The 15,849-nt window shown below is 42.2% G+C and overlaps 1 protein-coding gene across 1 annotated transcript in view; it reads left to right on the top strand.

The window, feature by feature from the left end:
* The window catches only part of FMNL3 (formin like 3), a 109,544-nt gene that overhangs the window by 37,660 nt on the left and 56,035 nt on the right, over positions 1–15,849 (top strand). The window contains exon 2 of the mRNA XM_018567621.1: positions 14,497–14,622. Within this exon, the coding sequence (XP_018423123.1) occupies positions 14,497–14,622 (126 nt within the window). The remainder of the gene's footprint in view (positions 1–14,496; positions 14,623–15,849) is intronic.

The raw sequence follows: 15,849 nt of genomic DNA, 5'->3' as shown, positions 1-15,849 counted from the left end.
ATCTTAACACGTGTTTTTGTTTATTCCGAAGTTCTACATTCAAGCCTAATGCTGTCCTCAATTCCGTGTCTCGGTGTCCATATTGTTTCTGTGTTTACAAGTTGATTGCTGGCAGAGTGGAGATTCTAGCATAGCGTTTTGTATAATGTTGGCTGATGTGAGATCTGTTGAAAAATGGGACAAGGAGGTGGTTTGGTCTTTGACAGATTTACCTGGTGAATATCAGTAAACAGCCCGTTAGTGTAGTTTCATCTGCTTGCTATAAAACTGTTCAGAAACATTTATTTATCCAATTCAGCAACAGTTTTTAATTCCGTGTTCATTTCCTGTGAACGGAAATGGCTGGAGACAAAATATACAAGAGCAAGAATGTATACATTAGAAGAATACACTGTTGTAAATGTTGGATTATCCCGGTGAGCGCGTTGTTTCTGTTGTGTACTCATTGCATATCTTCTGTACTAGCTGCAGCGGATTTGTTTGGCTAAAATATGTTCTACTTATTTCCTAATATTTTTTGGCAGAACAATATAATTGGGACTTTTATAGACAGGGTCGTTTTTTCCCTCTAAACACATATTGTACACTAGTTTTTCTAGACGTAAAAGAGGCATTAAAGGAAACCTTACTGGGGAAAGGTGCAGCCTGCCATTGCTGATGCTTCCTTTTGAAAATGCCGTTTCCCTGACTGTCACACTGATTCATTGGCTTTATAACTTTATTGGTCACTAATTGGAGTAAGTATGCAGACTGGGAATCCTGACTCTCTCTTTCCTGATCTGCGTGCTTGTTCTAGGAAAGTAGGAATCCAGAGACCGCTACACAGCAGCTACTTTTTTTTTTTAAAAGGAGGTGGGCAGCCTATGCGTTCCCTCCGTAAAAGCTTTACTTAAATAACATTAATAGCAGTATATTAGGCCAGAGGTGGAGAAATGAATATGGCATTTAGTAGCCAGTTCCTCCAATCTAGGAGCCAGCAGGATATTTTGCTGGAGCCAGCTCTATTGACAACCACTAGATCAACAACTTTTCATGGGGCATTGGTGACCTAGTTCCTGGGATTTGTCCAGCCCTGTATTAGGTAGGTTGGTGTGTAACTCTTGGGGAAAAGGGGGGGGGGTTATTTCCGATACACGGCTGCATTTTTCTGGTGATTTCTAATAAGGACATTGTATCTGCCATTGGTATGCACCTTCATAAAGTAAACCTGTGGGCTCAAAGATACCACTGCTGACCTAATGAGACAATGACTCAAAGCAAGCATGCAGTTAGTAAAGTCTAAGTGCCCATTCACACTGGGCGTTTAATCGCGCGATTTCGTGCGTATTTGCGGCACGATATCGCGAGAAGTCGCCATCTACTGATTTTCAATGGAGCTGTTCTATTGTACAGCTCCATGTCGCTGTCACGCGTCGCTTGTGCAGGACCCTTTTTACTTGCCGATTTTTCAATTTTTTGCAAGCAGCCCGACAGAGAAGGTTGCGCTAATCGTCGTCGGAACATCGCCCAAACAGTCGCGCTATCCACTCGAGGTGAGTGGCGCTTAGTGTGAATGGGGCCTAAGATCTAAGTGGAAAGTGGTTGGTGACATAGAAAGTAGGCTCATACTCACGCAGTCTCCTTTTGGTGTCCAACTTTTTTTCAGCTCTTAGCCCTCCCTGTTAACATAAAGGAAGACATCCACTATATAAACTGATGCTGCTATGTGGGTGTATTTATGAGAATGTTTTAAGTGAAGTGTCAAATGTCCAACATACTGTAAAGCTATAGGGACTTTTACAAATATCTTAGATACATTGGCAGTAGTTTGTTCATGTAAAGAGATGCTACCAGAATCGTAAAACCCCAAGTACTAGGACCACAGTTGTCTTATCTGAGACCAACAGGTCACTTTTTAGTCCCTGCTAGGCACAGCAATATCTAGATACACATTATGCACCGTGATAAAGAGATTCAGGATTTTTGCACAATTAAAGTACATCATGAGACATACATGAAGGCTGACGGTCATCTGAAAATGCTAGTTGGCTAGCTGTCATGCCAATGCATTGGCTTCATTATGCTCCAGTATCCCTGCTTCTCAGGCAGTGGGAACAAGATACTATAAGGATAATAGGATTCTATAGCCCACTTATGTAGGGGTACTAATACATGGATCTTTAGACTTTTTATATAGGGAATTTTCTGCTCAAGAAGGACACACCCATGGAAAGGAAAAAGCCCACATGTTAAAAATGATTATTTTCTACTAACGCACTGATCCAAATCTGTGTGTTGAATTAGTTTGTAATATAATTCTGATACTTACTGTTGACTTTCTGATATATGTAAAAAGAGAGAGAGAACAAAGTGAGGAATGTGGGAGTTATTGTGTGTGTGGGGGGGTATCTTAACACGTGTTTTTGTTTATTCCGAAGTTCTACATTCAAGCCTAATGCTGTCCTCAATTCCGTGTCTCGGTGTCCATATTGTTTCTGTGTTTACAAGTTGATTGCTGGCAGAGTGGAGATTCTAGCATAGCGTTTTGTATAATGTTGGCTGATGTGTATCTTAACACGTGTTTTTGTTTATTCCGAAGTTCTACATTCAAGCCTAATGCTGTCCTCAATTCCGTGTCTCGGTGTCCATATTGTTTCTGTGTTTACAAGTTGATTGCTGGCAGAGTGGAGATTCTAGCATAGCGTTTTGTATAATGTTGGCTGATGTGAGATCTGTTGAAAAATGGGACAAGGAGGTGGTTTGGTCTTTGACAGATTTACCTGGTGAATATCAGTAAACAGCCCGTTAGTGTAGTTTCATCTGCTTGCTATAAAACTGTTCAGAAACATTTATTTATCCAATTCAGCAACAGTTTTTAATTCCGTGTTCATTTCCTGTGAACGGAAATGGCTGGAGACAAAATATACAAGAGCAAGAATGTATACATTAGAAGAATACACTGTTGTAAATGTTGGATTATCCCGGTGAGCGCGTTGTTTCTGTTGTGTACTCATTGCATATCTTCTGTACTAGCTGCAGCGGATTTGTTTGGCTAAAATATGTTCTACTTATTTCCTAATATTTTTTGGCAGAACAATATAATTGGGACTTTTATAGACAGGGTCGTTTTTTCCCTCTAAACACATATTGTACACTAGTTTTTCTAGACGTAAAAGAGGCATTAAAGGAAACCTTACTGGGGAAAGGTGCAGCCTGCCATTGCTGATGCTTCCTTTTGAAAATGCCGTTTCCCTGACTGTCACACTGATTCATTGGCTTTATAACTTTATTGGTCACTAATTGGAGTAAGTATGCAGACTGGGAATCCTGACTCTCTCTTTCCTGATCTGCGTGCTTGTTCTAGGAAAGTAGGAATCCAGAGACCGCTACACAGCAGCTACTTTTTTTTTTTAAAAGGAGGTGGGCAGCCTATGCGTTCCCTCCGTAAAAGCTTTACTTAAATAACATTAATAGCAGTATATTAGGCCAGAGGTGGAGAAATGAATATGGCATTTAGTAGCCAGTTCCTCCAATCTAGGAGCCAGCAGGATATTTTGCTGGAGCCAGCTCTATTGACAACCACTAGATCAACAACTTTTCATGGGGCATTGGTGACCTAGTTCCTGGGATTTGTCCAGCCCTGTATTAGGTAGGTTGGTGTGTAACTCTTGGGGAAAAGGGGGGGGGGTTATTTCCGATACACGGCTGCATTTTTCTGGTGATTTCTAATAAGGACATTGTATCTGCCATTGGTATGCACCTTCATAAAGTAAACCTGTGGGCTCAAAGATACCACTGCTGACCTAATGAGACAATGACTCAAAGCAAGCATGCAGTTAGTAAAGTCTAAGTGCCCATTCACACTGGGCGTTTAATCGCGCGATTTCGTGCGTATTTGCGGCACGATATCGCGAGAAGTCGCCATCTACTGATTTTCAATGGAGCTGTTCTATTGTACAGCTCCATGTCGCTGTCACGCGTCGCTTGTGCAGGACCCTTTTTACTTGCCGATTTTTCAATTTTTTGCAAGCAGCCCGACAGAGAAGGTTGCGCTAATCGTCGTCGGAACATCGCCCAAACAGTCGCGCTATCCACTCGAGGTGAGTGGCGCTTAGTGTGAATGGGGCCTAAGATCTAAGTGGAAAGTGGTTGGTGACATAGAAAGTAGGCTCATACTCACGCAGTCTCCTTTTGGTGTCCAACTTTTTTTCAGCTCTTAGCCCTCCCTGTTAACATAAAGGAAGACATCCACTATATAAACTGATGCTGCTATGTGGGTGTATTTATGAGAATGTTTTAAGTGAAGTGTCAAATGTCCAACATACTGTAAAGCTATAGGGACTTTTACAAATATCTTAGATACATTGGCAGTAGTTTGTTCATGTAAAGAGATGCTACCAGAATCGTAAAACCCCAAGTACTAGGACCACAGTTGTCTTATCTGAGACCAACAGGTCACTTTTTAGTCCCTGCTAGGCACAGCAATATCTAGATACACATTATGCACCGTGATAAAGAGATTCAGGATTTTTGCACAATTAAAGTACATCATGAGACATACATGAAGGCTGACGGTCATCTGAAAATGCTAGTTGGCTAGCTGTCATGCCAATGCATTGGCTTCATTATGCTCCAGTATCCCTGCTTCTCAGGCAGTGGGAACAAGATACTATAAGGATAATAGGATTCTATAGCCCACTTATGTAGGGGTACTAATACATGGATCTTTAGACTTTTTATATAGGGAATTTTCTGCTCAAGAAGGACACACCCATGGAAAGGAAAAAGCCCACATGTTAAAAATGATTATTTTCTACTAACGCACTGATCCAAATCTGTGTGTTGAATTAGTTTGTAATATAATTCTGATACTTACTGTTGACTTTCTGATATATGTAAAAAGAGAGAGAGAACAAAGTGAGGAATGTGGGAGTTAGTGTGAAATAATGTGGAGGTTGAAACCTGTATGGCTTTCATTTTTACAATTCTGTGTTCTGGAACTCCAGGCTTCCATCATAAATGAACTGTAAGCACTTTTGATGCACAGAGCAGGACACCGCTATCAAACTGCCAGCGTCCCCTCTGTTTATTAGGAGTGGCTGCCAGCAGCTCTGGGGCAATGTTGTTTGTGGTCCTAAGCCATCAGTTTGACAACTGGTCCTGCTTGAGCCTTGGGAGCCCCACTGGTATCAGCTGTCGTGCTGTGGGTGTCGGAAACTGTTGTCGGCACTCCTGACATCTGGGTCCCGCAGGTTGGACTTGATGGACTTACAGTATGTCTTTATTCAACCTCAAATACTATGTAAATTGACAGCCGAGCACTGCAGATGACACCAGGAGAATGGCTTTCCCAGTGTAGTCTGTAGGGCCCGGCTGTCATCTTTAACAGCTGGGTCACACAATGTGTACTAGTTATGGTTATCAGCAGTGCTTGGCTATCATTTTTACAGCCAATCCTGCCCTGTGTATTAGGAGACGCTGTAAGCACTCCATATACACAGTGATGCCGGCATTGAAGTATTGAAGTGACGGCACAGTCCCGCAGATTACGTCCACAGTGTGCCTCTGCTAGTGACAGCTCTGGACTCGATAGGAGCCAGAAAACAAATACAGACTACTTCATAATATCCAGACACTGATTGGAAAAGGGTGTCCCTGGTATTTTATAAATGGTAAGAATATACAAGATAAATGTGTTGGGACCGCAATTAGCTTTTTGCCAAGGAAAAGAACTTCTGACAGTTAATGAGGTTAGTAAAACTGGTTGATCTTGGTAGTTCCTCTTGTAGGGGTGGCCTAATTAATATGAATTCAGGAGTCAACCTGTCCAATCCAGGATCCAGCCAAATGTTTTTAGGATTTAGTTCCACTGACAACTAAAAAACCCCTCCAAAAGCTGTAATTTTAAGGAACATTGGCTACCTGGCTCTTGGGATTTGTCCAGCCCTGAGCAAGGGGCATTGGCCACCTGGCTCCTGGGATTTGTCCGGCCCTGCTGTATAGGCAGGCTGTGTGCGCCACTCTTCCCTCACCTCTTTGGGCAGTGTAAACCTGAATGCACAGCCAAATATTGCTGGGCAGCCGAGTTACCAAAATGCTGTCAAATCACATGGCTGCCTTCCTATATCTCTGGGCAGCATAAGGAATGTATTTTATATTCTTGGCCCCTTATGGCAGAGAGACTGAACAGAGACTGTTGTGTACAACATGATTTCAAAACTCATGAAAGTTATTCATTTTTATTAGTAAATCTTCACAAGTGGCTTCTATGGACATGATAGAGAAAGAAGACTCAACATGTTCTCAGCATGGCTCTGTTTTAGACGTTTCTTTTACATGTGGCCTTGTGTGGCCACCTTTCGACACGTGATAAAATCCAGCAGCTGAAGGGTACACCTGAAGGGGAGAGAGGGCAATGGGGCTCTTGATCTCTGCAGGCTTTTTACTGGAGATTGAACAGTCCAGTTGTAGCTCTGCATATAAAATCCCAGCACACTGCCTCCACCAAACCAATTTTCATTGATTATGGTGTGGCTGGTTACAAAAGACAGCTTTTCAAGATCATGTGACCATTGACATGAACCTAAGGCTGTAGGATCATGTGTCCAATTGTGATGTCTATATCAGGCAGGCAGGGCTTTAAAAATATGTATGAATATAATATATATTTAAATATCTGTAAATAGATGTAAATACATTTAATTAGAAACTCGGCATTCCAGTGGCTTTGTTTTTAATCATTTGCATACATGTCTGTATACAAACGAGAGGAAATGGCTCCATTGTGTTCATGAGCCTCAGAGGACTCGAGAAATAATCATTTTTTGCACATGTAAAATAGAATAGAGGAGGAAGGATGTGTTTCTGGAGATTTCTTATATTTTAACCCTTTCAGCAAGTATGCTGTGGCTCTTCTTTTGTCTGAAAAAGAATGGGCAAGGGGACCCTCATCTCAGTTAAGTCACACTAGAGTGCATGTACATTTGATGCTAGAGCTGTGCCCTTTGTCAGGCTTTTAAGGATATCTTTGTAGACATGATCGTCCTTTCTTGTTTGCAGTGGTTTTCATTTGTCAAATATAAATGTTCTCAATGCCTTTCCCCAAGAAAATGTAGACATATACCTGAGCTTGACAAATCTCAGGAGCCAGGTAGCCACTGATCCTTTAAAATGACAGCTGGCACCTAACTTTATTTGAAGGTTTTTTTTTTAGTCCCAATCTACAATCATTATTTGACCCTTTTCACACAACTATTTAAAGAGAGTGCTATGCATTTGTTCTTGATGCCCACTGAGCACCACACTGACTTTGAAGACAATCGGTGGTATAGAGCTGAATGGCTTACTATACGTGTTACATTTCCTCCGAGTTGTGTTGTGCTGCTTCGACTGTTGTCTGCACCAATTGGTCCGGACTAGACAATGTCAAGCTGTTTTTTTACTTCTCCCCAGTTTAAAGTACACCTGCCATTACAGAATTATGTAGGCTGTCAATCATATTCCCTAGCTGCCAGTGATGGTTTGGTTTCAACATGGAGAAAATAATTCTGAAATGTTTCTTGTACTTCTTTGCAGCATGTTATTTCTGGGTATGTGCCTCTAAAGTATTGAATCTTGGTAAAGCAATGGCAGCCCCATACTTCTGTATACTTTATGGCCTATTTCCATTAGAAAAACAGAAAACCTTCCTCTACCCTCCCCAAGATGGTAATTTTTTATTTTTACTTCCTAAAACCACAGTAGCATGGCAGGCGGATGGGTCCCAAATCTATATTCTGGTCTGTAGTGTGCAAGGGTCCTTATTGCAATGCCTACGTTGCTTCATTCTTATGTGGCTGCTACCCATTGGCTGCCAAAAGTGTCTATTTCAAGGCCGTCAAAAGGAATTGAAGTCTTCCAGCATGTCAGGATGTCACAATTTGAGGGGCAATAGGCAGGCTGCTTGGCTAGCCTGGAGTCCAGCTTCCATATATCACTCAAGTACTGGAGGAGGTGTTGTGGATCATCACAAGACAGATTTTAGTGAAAAAATAAAAAAAGGAGGGTGTTGGTAGTTTTTTGTTTTTAAACTAAGAAATGGCTGTGAGCACCAGTGGTTGGGGGTCATTGGGATTTTTTTCTCACACTCAAAGCATTTGAAATCTGGATGGAACACTGTAATTGGTCTTTACAAGGTGCTGATATTTCTTTTACATCCAGCACTTCTGTGAACGAAGCCCAAAGACTTTTCAGCCAAGTTGGGTGACACTATAATGTCTGTAGTCTAAAACACCAATCCGATCCGGTTTATGATGTCCAGATATTGCTACAGGTCGGAGCCAATGCAGGTTTGAGATCTCCTAACAGTAGAATGATATATTGAGACCTGGAGTTCAGAAGCTGATGATCCTCTCCCAGTGTGTCTGTGCATTGTATTGTAATGCATTTACTACTGCCCATTATGGTAATTGCTGTTGTACAAGAACAAATCTATTACTGCATTGGCAAGATTGAATTACCAGTGTCCTTTCCAGGCAGAATCAGGTTAGGCTGCTGTACTGTTGGCATGATTTTAGTCATTGTTTTATGTATGTTAGATCCTCGTAGTGGTTCCAGCAGGACATGATTCAAGTTAACACATGCAGAAAAAATGAATAAAGACTAAAACACATTTAGTAAAACCCTTTGTCTTCAGAAATCTTTTCCGGAACTTCACGCCCTTTAGAGAATCCCTAATGCTGTAGAGCCTGTGGCCTGTGTACAGTGGAGCGAGGGGGTCAAATTAGTATTTACAAGAATCGGTAGGAGCTCTGAGAATCTAGTCTGTCTTTTTTTTCTTTCCATAGCAGAATTTGTATTCTGTCCGATTAGGAAATAGCGAGATCTCTGAGGCACAAACTACAGCATATTTCCCACCCCAGTCATGTAAAACTCATAGGCTGTTTTGAGAATATGCATTTAGACTAAACCTCAAGTAGGAAAAGTGTTCTTGTTCCCAAAGGCAACCAACCAAATTCTGCCATTTCTTTTTTCTTAAAGGGTTATTAAACCCTTGCATGCTTTTGCAAAGATCTACTGCTAGCAAGCAGTAGATATATGCAAAACGATTAAAAAAAACCATACACTTTTTCAAAGGGTTTATACCTGTTTCTCCATCGCACGCTCCCTTCCGAACATCTGAAAATGTCTCGGGCGGCCGCAGAGAATCTTGGGGCGGGCGCATGCGCAGTTCAGATGTTCGGCCAGGAGATGAGGAGAGACACAAGGTAAGTATATGGAGCAGCGTGCACCCGCACAGACTCCGTGGGACATGAGCAAAGAGGAGGACAGAGGAGTCGGTGCTGGATCGGAGACCCGCAGCAGCGCTGGAGGGACAGCTGAAAAGGAAAGTAAAGAAGATGATCGGATTAAGAGACATCATTTAAGGGAAGCCCTTAAAGCAGGATTGGGGGGGGGGGTTGACTTTAATGTCACTTTAACATGTACTAGCAGAATGATATAAGGAAGAGACTAACCATCACTGTCGTCATCAGAGGGAAACACATTTTCTTTTAGAAAGCTTTTTATACACGAGGGTACTTGTGAAGAGGAATAAATGTGAGTTTATGGTATGTCTTGGTAAATCTTCCCGGTAGCCTAGAGCAGTTATCATCCATGTGATGCGCCTTCTCCCGATCATGTGAAGAATTTACATATAAATACTTATGTCAGAGTTTTATTTTAACCTTGCTACAATGGGAAATCAATTGAAAAAGTATGGTTGGAATATTGTTTTGCTTTAAACAAAATTCTCTTTTTTCTAAAAATCTGTTAAACTCCATATTAAGCAAGGCTGCACATTGCACATGTGTAAATACGTACATTGCACATTATGGGGCATATATAGGAAAAGTGCTAATGAGAAAATTTGATGTTGCCTTTGTCAACCAGTCAGACATTGTCAGTGCTTCACGGCTGAAAGAAGTTGATTGGTTACTATGGACAGCAGTAAATATTATTAGCACATCTTTCATGCAAAGCCCTTGTGTCCCTGAATATCACTTGAAATCCCGGATTTAAGAGCTTCAAGGACATTCGACTTGTGTCTTGATCTCCTGAGACTGACAAGTCTTCTATTATTTTCCATGGGTCTGACATCCAGTGGAGAAAGGGGGGAAGGTTGAGACTTCCTATAGGTTTCTATGGCACTGGCATCCAGTAGAGATGGGATGCTAGGACTGCCTTAGCAATGCGATGACTGCAAATTCCCATATGTCATGTCATGATATTCTTCTTGTACAGTTGTTTAGCAGTGCTTCTCAGAGCAACCTGTGCAGGCTTATTCATTAAAGCAGTTAACAGATTACGGTAACTCCTACCAACAAATTATGGTAACTCCTACCAACCATTCAGAAATTGACTTAACTGACCTGACTACAGTAAATCCAGTTGCTATGGTTTATTATTGCAATTTGTTCATTATTGGTCATCCTCATTGGATTAAGGTGACCCTAAACTCTGGAGTTAAATCGTAAAAATGCATTCAGGTACTTTAAAGCGGGCCTTTACACTCAAAAATCTAATTCTACCAATACATCCCTCTATGTATGATGATTAATAATAACATAGACATGTCAGGTGTAAAATGCTGTGATTTTGAAATTCTTACACTTGCAGAGTGTTCACTTCCTGCTTTGAAAGGGTGAAATGACTTCAGTTTGCCAAAACAATGCGCACTGGGATTGCCTTGTCATCAGCCGAGCATTGCTGGGAAATCTCATCTAATCTCACGAGATCTCGGAAAGGCATTTTCCTCCCCTGAGAGGGTGTGCATGGTCACATGTCCTAGTCACGTACCAGTAATCCAGGAAGTATATGGAGATCTACTAATCTGCCCTTAGTTAACATGGCCACTGCCAGATGACTAGGGATGACAGAAGAACTAAGGTATACAAAGAATACAAAGCCGGCAATTATCTAGAAGTTTGTGTTTGTAGATTGTCATTACTAAACATTTCTAAAGTTGTGTTTATTTTACAGGTAAGGGTAAAGGTCCACTTTAACTTTTAACAAAAATATATCTTATTTGTGTATCACTTGGCTGTAGATCCTCAAATCATCTCTGTTGCTTGGAGCGGTGGCTACTTTACAACACACACAGGAACCAGGGAGAACAAAAGTAGCCTCCCTCCAGCAGGAAGGACAGTGTCAGCACCAATTCAGAGATGATGATTTGAGAATCTACAGCCGAGTGATACACAAATAAGATACATTTTTCTTAATTAAGACACTTTAATGTATTTTTATGATGTAACTCCTGAGTTTAGTGTCACTTTAAGGTGGAAAGAGTTGCCAGGCCTGCCCACTTATCTTGAAAGTTGTGAGGGGGTGTTACTTTCCCTGTGGTTTATTTACTACAAACTAGCAAAAGTGTTCCTGTTTGTTGAATGTGATGAATACGGAATTGTGTGTCAGTACAGTGGCAGAGTTGGGTAGTTTTTGTGGGTGCAGTGGCAGAGAGTCGGGTAGTACATGTCTATGCAGTGGTGGCAAGAGGGATAGTGTGCATTGGGCACTATCAGTACACTATCTGCATGGAGTTTGCATGCTCTCCCTGTGCTTGTGTGGGTTTTGCTATAGGTACTCCGGTTTCCTTCCACACTCCAAAGACACGCTGGTAGGTTGATTGGCTACTGTCTAAATTGACCATGTATGTATGTATGTATGTATGTATGTATGTGAGATGAGGACCTTATATTGTAAGCACCTCGTGAGCAGGGACTGATGTGAATGTAAAGCACTGCGTAAATTGTCGATGCTATATAAATACCTGTAATAAATAAATTGGGCATGTGGTTGCTATGTGGAAAATGGTGTAGTACATGTTTGTGCAGTGTCAGCCAGTGAAGAAGTGTGCGTCAGTGCAGGGGCTTTAATTGGAGTATCGCATGTTGGGGCAGTGACAGGGGAGGAAGTTTGAATATAAAAGGAGGCAACCATAGTGAATAATACTATGAATGAATGCTAATAATCCAGTGAATGATTTAGCTCACCAGCAGCAATTGATGGAGGTGCCCTCCGCACACCTTTCAGCAGTCCCGGCCAACAATCAAATAAATGGTGCTCGAAGTAACTTCACGGATGGCACCGTGCAAAACACAAGATTGAAGAAAATAGGTCACCAGCACTCCATAAGTTAAAATGAATGAGTCCTTTTAATGGACAATGATGTCACAGAAATCCAACATGAGCCATGTTGGATTTCTGTGACATCATTGTCCATTAAAAGGACTCATTCATTTTAACTTATGGAGTGCTGGTGACCTATTTTCTTCAATCTTGTGATTTAGCTCACCAGACTCCATTTTTATTTGAAATACCACTTTTGGGTTGTCTAATCCTGAAAAGCTGAACTCCAGGAAAAGAAAATATGGTCTAAATACACAAGGCATGTATAGTGTTTCTTGAATTTGGGTGTGCTTAGTCCATTTCTTCCCGATCCTGTGCAGCAATCCTGCATGAAACTTTGGCTTAATGCAGGTAATCCTGTAAAGACTGGTCATCGCTGCTCTCTCTCCTTGTGCAGGGCGACTGGTCTTGTATCAGCCCCCTCCTGCAGTTTTCTGCCGGTGGCCTGTAGTGGGTGGAGCCTGCTGGGCCTCTCCCACAGCACTGCTCTCTGCACAGGCTTTTTACAGCACAGTGATGATATCATTACTACTTTTTTCAAAGACTACATTTTGAGTTTTAACACATTGAAAATATAATAAACATTACTTACAAAAGCATTGAGAACGCACAAAGATAATCCTTTTAGACAATAGTGCAATAAAACAATACAGGGCCCTTGAGTGGCCCCTGCACGGGTTCAGGAGGCAGTAGTTACAATGCTATAGATACAACAGAAAAATCAATTTGACTGTATGTGAATACACAATTTTACAATGAGGCATATCACCGGAGATGTCCAAGCGTCACAATAGTCAGAGTGTGATAACATTGCATACCTGCTCACAGGAGGTCATCACACAATAATTTTCCAGTATTCTGCACAGCCTGGGAGTACAGCCTTGTGGGAGCCACTAAGGAAAGCAAGAGTCATTACTGCTTTTTACAATGTAAAAACTGGGTTTGCAAAGGCATTTGGTGCACACAACATGGATTTATAGCTTGGTGGCTATTGAGGAATATATTTTAATTACATATTTGTGCGGCTTAAGCAATGAGAAAAAAGCCCATATATTTTTCATATAAAAGCACATAAACACATGAAATGACCTGGCGCCAAAATGTAAAAAACACCTCCTTTTTAAAATCTATATTTCTGTGACTCACCAGCCTCACTATAGAGTTTACAAAAATGTCTAATGCTTGAAACTCCTTTTTGTGTACTAGACTATGTAAGCCATTTGTATCCGATTATGTGTTCTCTTTAGTTGTAGTCGGCTGCAACACAACAACTAACAAAGTGGGCCATTTTCCTGTTGCCCTGCAGTAGCAGAAGATTGCCCCCTTTAGAGGATGATGCGCCGCTTTACTTTTCTTCTTGCCGCTTTGGCAGTATTTCAGTTGTAGATGGGGGTAGGGTGAGGGAACAGAGTATCAGGAGAAGTGAAGAGGCAGCAGCTAAACCTGCACAGAGGGGGCTTGTGATTTCTGAAAACATTGCACCCTCAGTGATGGGCCAGCTGGCTTCTGTTAGAAGGCTCCGTCTGAAAATAACTCATTGTCTGCAGGCTCACGACTGCCGAAGGGGCACTTTTCAGGGCTGAGGTGGAAGGGGGTGGATGTTTAAAGGTGGGTTTGGGAATCTGGAATTTGAGACAAGCAGCAGGGATGTGTATATAAAGTGCTAGAGCTGAGGAGGGAGCGCTGGGCCTTTCAGGGAACAGGCACAGATGTGCTCCAGCCTAGCAAGAGGGAACATAAATGTAACCATTCTACCACCCTTTCCATAAACGCCCGCCCCTGTCCTGGTACAATGCAGGCTACCTCGCCAATATATAGTGTTCTCTCAGATAGGAGCTGTTATCCTGAACTTTATTCTACTGATTTTTAGGAAAAGCGTGAGCTGTAACCACAATACCTGGTGGCACATGGGCAGTAAAATGAATATATCTGAATAATGTTATTTTGAAGTGTTTGACCCAGAGAGTCTATGGGAGAGAGAGAGAGCCTGTTCTTTGTAAATTCCTGCACTCTATAACTTGGTGTACATTACTGCCCTCTAAAGGCTACAACTGGGAAGACAGATCAGTGACAAGCATCAGCAGAATTGAAAGGGTATTTCCACTTCTGCAGGCAAATTTGAGAAAACCCCTCTGAATGTTTGTTTGTTCCCATCCACACAGCATACCTAAAAAGATATATCTTACCTTTCTGGTTGTTTCCATCTCCAGACACACTAAATACTTTTCCTTGCATTGGGGCTGCCCCTGTACTGCAAGGGTTAAGTGCTCATTCATGTCTAAGGAACGCTGTTAAAGCTGTTTTACTTATATGATCCTCACTCCCACCATTTGTCCGGGCTGCTAGACCGGCCCCTGCAATCCTCTGCAGCCTTCGCTCCACTAGTCTAAGGACCGGTGACATCACGTCTTATGCAGGCCCATTGATCTGCATTAGATGGGAGGACACTGAAGGACATTCCAACATCCGGAGAGGAGAAGTGAGCGCTGACCTCAGGTGAGTAAAACAGCTTTATTTTAGTCCCCTGGAAAAAAAGAGCGCTTAACCCTTGAAGCGCAGGCAGGGCTGTCCTTTTAATGAGGAAGCCCGAGGCTCAGGCAGCATCTCTATGGGTCATGTGGGGGGCCATTCTGCTGCACAATGTTTTGTGCCACCTCTTTCATACCAGAGTGTTTTCAGGTTGGGAGATGTGTAAGGACCATACACATCTCCCGATCCAACTCTTAGCAATCTGGGATGCTGTGGCCGGCATCCTGTCCTGTTACATCACTGCTTTCCAGGAGCTGGGCAGGACACCGGCCAGAGCGAGGCCTATCCTACAACACCAGCCCCCCCACCCTCGGTGACCAGAGCCTCCATCTCGTACAGCAACTGAATAACTTAATGGTCCGTGTAAAGCAGCCAAGCAATTCGCATTTTGAGAAACAGTGGTCATCAATGGCAGCATACATAAGAATGTGTCTCTCACCTCTAGGAGTAGGGCCTTCAGGGAATAGTTATATCTTTTAATATTTTACACTTTCCCTCTCCTCATATATGGTTGTAGAACAGTATGTTTCAAAGATTGGTTGGTTTTTAAACTGAACAGGATATCAATGTTGTTCAAATGCATGTAAGCACACGAACACAATGTAATGTATTGCAGTTTACCACTCTCGATGTGGTGACTGCATTAGTTTTCTTTTGTTTTTTACCTAGTGATCCTACCAGTAACGCACTTCCTGTTGTAGGGAGACGCCACTCATTTATCAAACTGTATTTTTGGGCAGCACAGTGGTGTAGTGGTTAGCGCTTCTGCCGTGCAGCACTGGGGGTCTCTGGTTTGAAGGAGTTTGCATGTTCCCCCTGTGCTTGCGTGGGTTTCCTCCGGGTACTCTGGTTTCCTCCCACACTACAAAGACATGCTGGAAGGTTAATTGGCTCCTGTCTAAAATTGTCCCTGTAAGTATGTATGCATGTGAAATAGGGACTTTAGATTGTGAGCTCCTTGAGGGTAGGGACTGATGTGAATGTGCAACTATGTAAAGTGCTGCGTAAAATTGTTGGCGCTATATAAATACCTGTAATAAAGAAATAATATTTGGGGGGCAGGACTGCAGAACACTCCCTCTTATTTGCTCTATAAAATGTGGGCAGGTGTTCTGTAGTCCCCAGATAACTGGAAATAGTACTAACCGATAACAGTTGGCAGAGAGCACAGGATGTTATCAGCCCACAGGACTT

Source organism: Nanorana parkeri, unplaced genomic scaffold (genome assembly GCF_000935625.1).
Source record: "Nanorana parkeri isolate BGI_ZX_2015 unplaced genomic scaffold, ASM93562v1 scaffold1076, whole genome shotgun sequence".
In the NCBI taxonomy this organism is placed as follows: domain Eukaryota; kingdom Metazoa; phylum Chordata; class Amphibia; order Anura; family Dicroglossidae; genus Nanorana; species Nanorana parkeri.
The sequence above is the reverse complement of the archived record's forward strand: the minus strand, read 5'-3'. Positions and strand labels throughout refer to the sequence as shown.